At 43.8% G+C, this 11,767-nt stretch overlaps 1 protein-coding gene across 1 annotated transcript; it reads right to left on the reverse strand.

The window, feature by feature from the left end:
- Positions 1-527: 527 nt before the first annotated feature.
- fbln5 (fibulin 5) lies at positions 528-11,620 on the reverse strand. The gene is made up of 11 exons (XM_035610211.2): positions 11,218-11,620; positions 10,987-11,041; positions 10,616-10,664; positions 10,136-10,417; positions 5,439-5,561; positions 4,574-4,690; positions 4,329-4,445; positions 3,982-4,104; positions 3,403-3,529; positions 3,082-3,277; positions 528-1,263 (listed from the first exon to the last, which is right to left on the reverse strand). The coding sequence occupies exons 1-11, from the start codon at positions 11,259-11,261 to the stop codon at positions 1,102-1,104; spliced, it is 1,395 nt and encodes a 464-aa protein (XP_035466104.1). The 5' UTR covers positions 11,262-11,620; the 3' UTR covers positions 528-1,101.
- Between the last annotated feature and the right edge of the window lie 147 nt (positions 11,621-11,767).

Genomic DNA, 11,767 nt, shown 5'->3' on the forward strand with positions numbered 1-11,767 from the left:
ATATATATATGTGTGTATATATATATATATACATATATATATATATGTATATTTTCTTATTTATTTATATATATATGTAAAAAGCAACAGCAACATTTCAATATCTCTTCATTTCAGTTTTAAAAAATCTGGTACAAATATATATAATCCCACCTTTTGCTATAGTGCTTCACCGTTTCCAAATATTGGTGTAGCGCCTCAAAAATTATTGATATAATCCCAAAATATATTCCACTCATCAGCAAAACCCAATATCTGTAATTTGATGTATAATCCTTAAAAAAATATATTGTGCTCTCAAAGCCCCCAAATTTGCTAGATGGCCCCAGACGTTTAAAAAAAAAAAAAAGATTAATCATAATCATAAAAGTTGTTACCGTGCGCCCACATCCCTCAGATATGGTTGAGTGTTTCTAAAATGAATTATCTGTTTTAATTTGATAATATTCCCCAAAGTATCACATCATAATCCCAGAAGGCACTGTAGCTTTAAGAGTCCAGGATCCCGCTCATGCCAGGGTCAGTTGTGTGGTGAAGACATTTTATTGGACATGAAAAAAAAACTGTGATCAATAATTCAGTTTATGACTGATAGTTACATCATTTCAAATATTGCCACTCCAAATGCACAATTACACTTCTGCTCAGTAAAAAATTAGCTCAGCGGTCGCTCGTGATTCAATGACGGCTCTTGGAAACTCATTCACAGCTTATCTGAGGGGATGGAGATTCACAGACAACTGGGGAAAACAACAACTGTACAGAGGAGATACTGGGTGTTTTTAAGTTGAGGGTAACTTCCATCATTATTAGATCATTTTCTAAACAGAGGAAATCGTTCACCATAAATATCCCTCGGTGTTGAAAGTACATATCGCAGCCATAAAAGCTCGGTGTCCATTAAAGCAGGGCGGGGATTCGAGTGTTTTCCCATCAGCAGAACTTGGCTGAGTCTTTATCGGACGTGTCTTTAATTAAGGATGACATAACGTTTAAAAAAAAGTGATGAGCTGTCTCAAACCAACAAAGCATTACACATCAGCTGCGGCTGGTCGAGTGCAACCTGATTCTTTGGGGGGCGATGCAGTTCATTGGGGACACTCAGAACGGATGCTCCGACACAAATATCGTCAGGCGTATGATGGAGCTGCCTCGGAAGTTGATGACGTTGTTGACGGTGACCATCTCCAGGTCCAGCACCACCTCCTTCGGCCCCGTGATCGGCCGCGACAGGATCAGAGTGGCGCTCACGTTGCTGGTTTGCTACGGTGTGAAGAAGAGGACGAGAGACACGAGAGGAACGTGAGGAAGAAGAAGATGAAGAAGAAGAAGAAGAGGAGGAAGAGGATGTGACGGTTGCAGGGCTTGTTTTAACAAGGATGACAGAGATCGGGTTTTCAATTCATCACACAACAAGCGGTTTTTATACTTTATACTCTGTGTGTCTTTATTTGACTCATGTGTCCTACAAAATCAACATGCCACACACACACACACACACACACACACACACACACACACACACACACACACACACACACACACACACACACACACACACACACACACACACACACACACACACACACACACACACACACACTCACTCACTGCTCCATCTACTGGCTGCACACTGCGCTGACAGCTTGGGCACTTCCTGTTGAACAATCTTTTCCCTTCTTGACAGTCACTGAGCTCTATATATTCATAGTAGGGATAAATAAATATGTTTAACCAATAATATGACATAACTGTGCTTGTCACGCTGTAACATGTCAAAATGTTCTTCTGTGAAAAGGGCCTATGGGGATGTGAACAAATGACTCAAGGGCTGAATCATTTATTTCCATGGTTTTATATTCAGAATTGCACATTTAACGAGGTGTGATTCATTTTGGGATGACATAATTGCCATCTTTCATTATGTATATGAGTTTTACAAGTTCCCATATACATGTTTATATAAATGAAGTCATGGTACAGGGCGGACATTTTTTTTCGAGTTCAATGTTGTTTTGAAAAAATAAGACCAACAATCTTGTTTTTGCTGGCCTCTGGTGGTTCAGCTGCCTATACGTTGCCCCAGTGACATCGCCAGTGAGTGTGGTTACAGGTGCAACAGAGCACACGTCGGCGCACGCCTCAGGTGTGACACGGATCTTGATAGGTTGAGCCAGGGAAGGCCGCAAAACACGCCTGCTTTAAAACTGCTACTCAGCGCAAGACTGTCTGTGGTTCTTCATCCTGCCTGGATCTTAAATCGGTTTCATCCTGTTTTGTAGATTTATCCGGACACAACTTGGTCACTAACAACCTTGAAAATGAGCACGATGTTCACGTTAGACCGTTTTTTTGTTGTTGATTTTGTCGGCAAGCATCTTGTGCAACTAAACGCTCACAGCTGCGGCGCTTCTCTTCTTCTGCAGATTGCGTAAGAATCAAACACCACAGACATTTTTCTGTCCTGCTCAGTTTGGAAATTTACTTGGATTTTCTGATGTTCTGAGTTTGTGTTTCTTTGTCTGTTAATCCACCGTGGCTCGAGCTTTCTGCCCAGCTGTTGCTCTTATTACAGTAGATGAGCTCTATTTACTTTCTGCATAAACAAACCAAATCCATAGTGTTGTTAACACTTTACTTACTCCTATTTAGCATTCATTATGGAACAAAATCATAAATAAATAGTTTAAAATACACTATAATGTAGTTTTAAGCCGATATAAGGGCATTAAATAATGTATTATAACTTCTATGTATAAGGACATTTTTTATATTATTATAACTGTGTTTTATTGTATTGTCATTGATTATTGATTTAAATAGCAGCCTCCACGTACGGGTGTCCACAGGGGCAGTTACACTTGCTGGAAAATTGCATTAATCAAGTCTTATATTGGCTGACAACTACTAACAGTTTGTTATAGATTCTTTTTAAAATGTCTATTGTCATGTTTAGTGCTTATAAACTTAAAATAAAGTAATTCATTTGTGGCGTTCATCTTCTTGTGACATTTCGTTATTAAGTAGCATCACTTCACGTTCATGTCTACAGGGTGCTAGATTCCTCTCAGAAACACTCACCCTCATGTAAAACTCCCGTCCATCGTTGCCCGACTTAATCTGGAAGATGTAGAAGGCGCCCGGGTATCGCGTGGTGGCCTGCATCTGGAAGATGTCTGCAGGCACACTGCGCCCCGACGACAAGTCCATGTGTCGGTACAAAATGGTGAAGGGCTTTTCCCTGCAGGCAGGGTTCTCAGCTGAACACATGCACTGGCTGCACAGGACAGGAGGAGACGTGGGGGGGAGTTCAGATTTCCAGGAATATAACAGATGATTTTAACTGATTGAATGTAAATTTGTGACGAAAGGATCCAAGACTTGAGTGGCGGGAAAACTCACTTGTCAGTAACTTCGATGTAGGGAGGGCGACACTGTAAAGCATCCAGGCATGTGTAGCCTCCCTGGAAATTGAAACATACTTGTGCTGTTGTACAGGTGTTGTTACCAGTGTCACATTCATTGATATCTTCAAAATCAAACACACAACAATCAGAGTCAGTTAAAACAGCATCATCATCATCATCATCATCATCATCACAGAAACAACATTCAAATAAACATCAATAAAACAGTCAGTAATAATGAGATAATCAAAAAAATTGTACATCATGATACAAAACAAGGAAATAATTGTTTTAGACATTAGCTGATATAAAAAATGTGCAGCTTTTCTAACTGTCATCTTAATTTTTCTTAAACATCTTCAGATAATTTCTGCACATGTGCCATTTCAACCAAATAAAAAACAATAATAATACACGTTAGGTGACAGATGAAAAATATCCCAGGCAAATTGGAACAAAGCAAAAACTTTCCTAATAAAAATATACAGCAAGACTGTATACAAACTGCTGCTGTTAAGTTGACAACAGATGAACAAGTTACTGTACGGTCGTGACTGCGTCCTCATCCTCTTACCTTCACAACTCCTGCCGTCCTCGTATACATAATATCCCGGCGGACAGATGCAGGAGAAAGAGCCGGGTGTGTTCACACATCTGTGCTGACACAGAAACTCAGAGAAGCTGCACTCATCCAAGTCTACAGGGAATTTAAAAAAAGAAATCTGAATGAATAAAGAATAAGGAATAAAGAGTGTGAGGACCACTCAGTGTTCGGCACTACATCAACTCGAACTCAAACTTTATTGTTTAAACCAAACTGCTCTCATGACCGACAGCGTGGAAGTCATGAAATGGCACTTTCAATGAAAGAATTATTACACACAAAAATTAAAAAACAAAAATGCAATCATCTCTGCCTACCGATGCAAGAGGTGCCATCGGATGCCAACTCGAATCCCTCGTCACAGTTGCACATGAAGGAGCCGTAGGTGTTGAAGCAGCCGTGACTGCACGGTTCATCTTCACACTCGTCCACGTCTGAGGGGACAAAATAGTGGACGGTGGTTAACGCGACACTGGAACAGTGTGTGTGTGTGTGTGTGTGTGTGTGTGTGTGTGTGTGTGTGTGCGTGTGCGCGTGTGCGCGTGTGTGTGTGTGCATGTACCTTGGCAGGTCCTGCTGTCTGGGTTGAGGATGAAGCCGGGGTTACAGGAGCAGGAGTAAGAGCCAGGGACGTTGGCACACAGCTGTTGGCAGTAACCATAGCGACATTCGTCAATATCTGGTCAAAAAAGGAAAAAAGGCCAACTGGTTATGAACCACAACATATGTATATATATATATATGTTTACTGTTATACAGTATATCAATAAAAAAAACTTCTGAGCTGCTGTACTGCTTAAAACCAGAGGAGGGCGCTGTTCCTCTAGAGGAGGAGCTAATGCTTTCAGAAGTTACAATGGCATTTTGTCAACAGAGAAGAGAAGCAGCATTGACTTTGATAAACTTTCCAAACTGTGCTCACAAGAAGTATGATCTAAATTTCAAGATGTACATGCATCAATATCCCTACTTTTGTTCATAATAATTTTACCACTTTTGGTGGTTTTGCATGGTTTGGGCCATTAATTACATCTACATGTACAAGCTGCCAGATCAGTTTTGTTGCCTCAACTTAAGGCTGTCATTACATTAATATTTTCCAGAAAATAGAAACCTGCTTGGTAGATGTTTTGTCACCAGGTAATGAAACTGCCAGCAGGGGGTGTAATGATATCTCTTTCTTTCCTGAAGGGGATTTCAAGGAAAACTTTACAGACTAAATTCCCATTATCATTTCACATGTCCACGTCTTCTTTCCCACACGCCATAACCTATCAGAACAAGCGCTTTTCGAGAACAAATCTTTGACTTCCATATGTCAGAGCTTCCTTGAATGCGCCACAGCATTCCAACAAACTACACAGGTACCAAGTTAATTTGACAATGGTTATGCAAATGTTTAAAAAAAAATCCAACGGTCCACTCACCCTGACACTGTCCTCCGATGAGCCAGTATCCCTCGCTGCAGGAGCAGGTGTACCCGCCTGCCGTGTTGATGCAGACCTGGGTGGGGTTACAGTGGTGAGAGTTTGTCTCACACTCGTCAATGTCTGCAACAGAGAGAGGAGGAGAAGTTATTGTTTCATCAGTTTTTTTCTCTAATTCTTTAGTTGCTGTCTTCATTTGTGAGTGGGGTCACGAGTGTGCGGCGGTACCACTGGCACTAAAGGGTTTATATAATATTCACTACCACTAGGGTGAAGCACTAGCATCAGCATCTTGGACCAAAGCAACCCTTGTGTTCCCTTCCAATGATTGTCGGAATTTCTCAGTTTGGGATCGATAAAGTCCATCCATCCATCCATCCATCCATCCATCGACGATGTTTCACCCACATGGTCTTCTGTAGGAGGAACCTTGTTTTGTTTGTGCATCTCAAGGTTCTACAGCCTCCATGGATGCGCATGTGCACATTCAGTCGTCCCCTGAAGTTAACTCCACTGCAGCAGTTGAGGGTTAAAGGTGCCTCGCTCAAATGCACTTGATCCGCCAGACTAGAAGTTTTTTCCTGCAGGCTTGGGGATTTCAAAAGGTCAAAAGGTTTGTTTCTCCGACACTCGGGTTTTCACCACCCTGGTGTTTGAGAGACTCTTAACACAACCGTTAACACCTCGGCGTGCAGTGCATTATCAAGTTACGACGGTTGTTTTTGCACAGGATTAGAGATTACTCCGATTACGATCTGAAATTCCTTTGACGCCCTTGGAGCAGCTTTCACACACACACACACACACACACACCACATCATAATAGCTACATTTCCTTATGAGGATATGATATATCGAAAAATTCCGGCCTCTGTTTACGGTTCTCAGACCATGAAGTCACTGATCTCTAGAAAAACCAGTGGGGGGAAGTGGGTGGGAGCCCGACTCTTTGTTTGGACAGGCAGCTATGAAGAGCGATAACGTCTGTCGGTGGGACGGGACCGTTGCCCTGTGTGCCAACTTGGACCGCTGGTCCTTCACGGGGGTGGAGGAGGAGGCCCAGAGCCCTCGGCCACTGGCCAACAGCCACAACAGCCGCCCCCGGCACCTGCTTGCGGTTAACAGTCGATACCTCGCTGAATGAACCTCATCTGCACCCCATGTGTAGCCTTACTGCAGATCTCCCACACACACACACACACACACACACACACACACACACACACACACACACACACACACACACACACACACACACACACACACACACACACACACACACACACACACACACACACACACACACACACACACACACACACACACACACACACACACACACAGTTCAGTGTTTCGCTTCAGCTCCTTATATAGACTGTTTCACGAGCTGCCCACAATCTTTGGGGTCGCTGCCGACGACCCCGTCAGCGTCAGAGAAGACGTGACGGACGTGGTTTTTTTTTGGAAATGCCGTGAATGTGAATTCAGCCAGAGTCGGTCAAAAGTATATGAAATGTAAGAAAACAGCTGAAAGATATTGACACCAAATTTCTCCCAGAAACTGATTCAAACTAATCCCCGGTGAGACGAGGCCATGTTCATGTTCATCATCTCCTCTCAAACTACATTGAAACAAAACTGATCCCAGAATCTGATAATAAGAATTAAGCAATTAGAAAAACGTAGAATGGCAAATATATAACAAACAACTGTTGTTTTCAGATCAACTTGCATGCATTTTTTTATTTTTTTTGGGGGCTTCATCCAAAGAGGGCTCATAAACCCACAAGGTTGGAACTTGTTCTCAAGCCACAGAGGAGCGTGTAATCCTCCAAACATGAAAATACCCCAAACTCCATTATGAGCGGAAATGAATATTACGGTCCCGTGGGAAAATGAGGAACACAAGACGATGCGGTTTCTAGTCCTGAGGCAATAATTTGATATATCTGATTTGTGATACAGTGGGTAAAAGTGTGCCAGCAGAGCAATATGCGCCCCACGCTTAAAGGATCAGTTCACCCATATTACAACGACATATTCTCTTCATCTGCCACTGTCAGTGTCTGGTCATGCAAATACCGACTGCAAACCACGTCTTGTCACCCAACTTCAGTCGCTAATGTCACTAATTCCTTTTTTTTATGGCTGGATGAGTTACATTGTAGAGCTATCAACACAGACTGTGTTTGTAGTTTTTGAATTTCTTCTATTGTTCTCCCAGACTGGGGCCATTACTGACACCGTTGGAGTGTGAGGCCATTAACTTAAAGACAAAGCCATGTTTGTTAAATGTCCAGACAGGAAGTCACCGTCTGTGTAGTTTCTGCCCCATGGCTACATCAATCAACAACACCCCCATTACATCACCACACACACACACACACACACACACACACGGAGTGAGGACTTTTTTTTCGATTGGCCCCCACAGAGGCATGCCTGTTCCCCAGGCTCCAGCCGGGCACAGATTTGGCTGCGGGTGACCTCATGTTTTTTGGCATTCGGCTGGTGCAGTTTACTCAAACGAGGTTGTGTGAGCCGATTTCCCTGACAGACTTTCTCCCCTGCAAAGAGAAAACCGGTCCGTATTTGTGCATGACCTAAAACTCTAAAGCTCCCTCTCTCTCTTCAGAAGGGAGAAAAACTGTACTGCATGTGTACATTTTCCATTCATCACAGGCTCACGTCTGACTGATCCAAAACGACAGGAAAAAAACACCCAAAATGGTCTTGGAGGAGCCCGTACTGCTTATCCCCGCTAGACACACCGGGATTATTGTGACGTATTTAAACTCAGCTGGGGGGGGGGCATCAGATATTCAGTGTGTGTCTGACAGCTGGGCTCTCTCGTGGCTCTGAAGTGCAACAGAGTCAATCAGAAAGAATAAATGTCCTCCCTGCGAGGAACCTCGAGGCCCCTGGTGCTGCTGCGCCGAGCATCAACAATAAAACATCTGTGCCTGCGAACTGATGGATTCATACAATTTCCATGGAGTTCAATTGCAATCTTCATCGACTTGCACAGAACTTACGGCCTATATCTCCTTTCCCCTTGTGTCCCCTCGTGCTTTTAGGTTCACACGAACACTTGATAGGAAGCGGGAGGTGGCGGATGTTGCGACTGTCTTGCTAAAACTTTCACGCAAACTGCGAAACAGCTGCAGCGGCAGACGGACAGACACCTTCCATCGTTGCCTCTCATTGCAAGCAACAGGGAAGCAATACTGGGTTTAAGGGTTATAAGATCAATCTGAAGCCATGGTAGCAGACTGGCTGGAGGGATCAAACCGTTCCTATATTGCATGGATTACATTGAAAATTGGATTGGAAAAGATTGGATTGCAATTGAAATCCCCCTCAGGGTGAACTGTAATAACTTACTGTAATAACTTTGATCCTCTGACTTTTCATCCGGTGCCGTCATCGGGTCAAATAAAGTACAGTCTGTGACAAAAGTCCCATCTGTGTTTTAGCGATAATTCGCAAAAATGCAAACAATCTGATTGTGAGCAATGAGCATGGTAAACACATTACTCCTTCCCAACATCAGCAGGTTAGCATTTTGCTCAGACACGACTAAAATCCCCCTGAACTATTGTCACCAGCAGTGTTAAGTGTTCAACGTCCCACTGTGGTGGCAGAATTATTTAAAAAAAAAAAAAACTGGCTTCATGCTCATTGGCCGCCCTTCGCTGACATGATGAACGGGAGAACACGCCGACCCCGCTGTGAACAACTAAAAGCAAAGAACTAGAATAACAATGAGCACAGACTTTGGTTTTGTACATTTTAAATCTGTCTCGGAGACATGAAACACAACAGGATGTGATGATTCTAATCTGAGGCTCAACTGTCCTGGGGCAGTGAAGCAGTGGACCAGACTGAACATCTGAGGAGGCCAATCACATCGGTGCAATTAGTAGAAAGTAATGATGTGCATTTACTAAAGTACTTTTCTTAAGTACAGAGTAGCTAATTTAAAGACAGTATTTCCATTGTTAGCTACTCTATACTTTTCTAAAACATTAACTTTTTTTCCTGCTCAACATTTAGTAGTAACTGGTCACTTTACAGATTAAAGTTTCACATTAAAATCATATAGCCTACACAGAACAACGCCTCATCATTAAAAATGAATCCAGTTGTTCCCAGGCTTTTTTTTCTGTTTTATAACTCCCCCCTCGTGATGTTGTGAGCTGTTTGCACCCCGGAGACATTTCCCCTCTGAACGTTTGGTGTCAGATGGTTTCATTTAAAACAGTTCGTGCAACCCAAAGAAGTAAAAATCCTGTTGATCAAGGAGAAGAATACAAAGAATGACAACAATTATTATTATTTATTTTTTTATCAAATGTTTGTTTTCCTTCTTTCCTATACCCCATTAATCCTCTCAGGGCCGCACTGATTACTCCCCGACCCCTGACCCTTTGGAAGGGAACCAAACCCTAGGATTGGAACGGCTACGTTTAACAGTCCCACTGTTTTCACTATAGATTGGTTCAAACTATCTCCACCTCGAGCAGCTTCACCTATAAAATGCTGCTTACGTATTATTATAGCATATGAATTCTCTGGAGTCCATTTCGCTGATAATCTCTCTGTACCTCTTCTTGTATTGAGAACATTTACACATATTTAAAGGGAGGGAGTTGTTCCTCCATCACCAAGGGGAATGTGTGCAGCCACCGACTCACCGTTACAGGTGCCATCCTCCGCGGCAGAGTATCCCAGGACGCACTGCGCGGTGCCCCTCACTCTGGGGTAGCTGGGCTCCACGGACCTGGCCGCGGGGATGAAGGAGGGGTCCGAGAATACGCCCGACGTGTCCGGGTAAGCCGGCTCGGGCAGGGCCGGGGTCTCCGGTCTGAACGGCTGGTTGTACAGGGTCCTCGGCAGGCACAGGTAGCCGCCGTTCTGGTTCACACAGCGCATGTCTCCGCGGCAGGCGTCTGGCAGGACGCGGCACTCGTCCACATCTGGAAGAGAAAAGGGACTGCGCCGATAAGGACATTCCTGCGTCCAGAACATCTGGGGGCGTGCGATTCATTTACCTTTCACGCTAAAACTTTCTTATAAAGTGGTTTTCCTCCCACTCCAGATTAAGTTTGCTGCTAAATTGAGGGGGAATATAGTAACTCTTCTCGTTACAAGAGAGTAGAAGTCATGTCACTCACCTACACACTGTCTCGCCCTGCGGTCGTATGCGAACCCTTCTGTGCAGGACTGTGGGGGAGACGATCAAGAGGTGGTTGGAAATTATTCATGTTTTCATTTCACCTGGAGCTGCTAGAATTTCTGACAAAGTAGACAAAACTAGTCATACAATCTGATTATTATTCATGAGACAGTACAATAATTATAAGTTGTATCTGTTGATTCTGCCAAGGCTGTCATCCCTTTTTTTACATTGACTGTCTTCTATCATGAAAGCAGTTAACTACATTCAAACCAGAAGGCATGATGACATTTCACGACCATGACCTCGGTCTGTATGAATGAAACCTCTTTTAAAAGGTGAACTCAATGGAGCAAGGTGTTGTGTTACCTGTCCGTGTCCAGGCTGGATACAGAGCAGGATAAATACAAGAGCTGCCAACATCCTGCAAAGAGGGAGAGGGGAGATTGATGTTTTTGGTTTAAAAAAGAAACCCTGACGACATCCAGCTGCATTTCTCATTCAAACACACAACTAAAGCAAACCCCCCCCCCCCCCCCAAAAAAACAAGCTCAACTTAAAGGACGGCGACGATAAGGACCAACGATGAAGATTACTCACCTTGCAGAAGAGCAAGACCTGAAGCTGCGTATTTCAAAAAGCATGGTTTATGGTTTTCCTATTGGAGCTGTCTCAAAGGGAAGATTCAGACGACCCGTAAAATTCCTCGCCTCTGTACGCAGCAGCCCCCCCCCTCTCCAAACTATGCGCCTTTACGCAAAGCGACACCAGGTTATCATTAGTCGCCGTCTGGTCGAGCTGAAAGCTCCGGTACATCGACCAAGTTGTTGCAGGAGGGAATGCCTTTCTCAAAATGGACTGCTCCGTCTTCTCTAAAGATTATTCAGCGATGCAAATTGACGGGCCCCCTTCCGAGCCACTTCCACAACAGCTGGATTCACTCAGGGAGAGACAGCCCCCCCTCCTCCAGTCAGAGACTGTGGCCCCACAGCAGAGCAGTCACTTCTTGCGCGCGACTCCTGAGCTGTTGGAGAGAGAGAAGGGGGGGGGGGGGGTATTATATCTTGGGAAAACAGACCACTCCACTCACAACTCAACAATAACATCTGAAACATCTGGCGCGAACAACGCAATCGATCCACGCAGTATA

This window comes from Scophthalmus maximus, chromosome 15, assembly GCF_022379125.1.
Source record: "Scophthalmus maximus strain ysfricsl-2021 chromosome 15, ASM2237912v1, whole genome shotgun sequence".
Lineage (NCBI taxonomy): Eukaryota > Metazoa > Chordata > Actinopteri > Pleuronectiformes > Scophthalmidae > Scophthalmus > Scophthalmus maximus.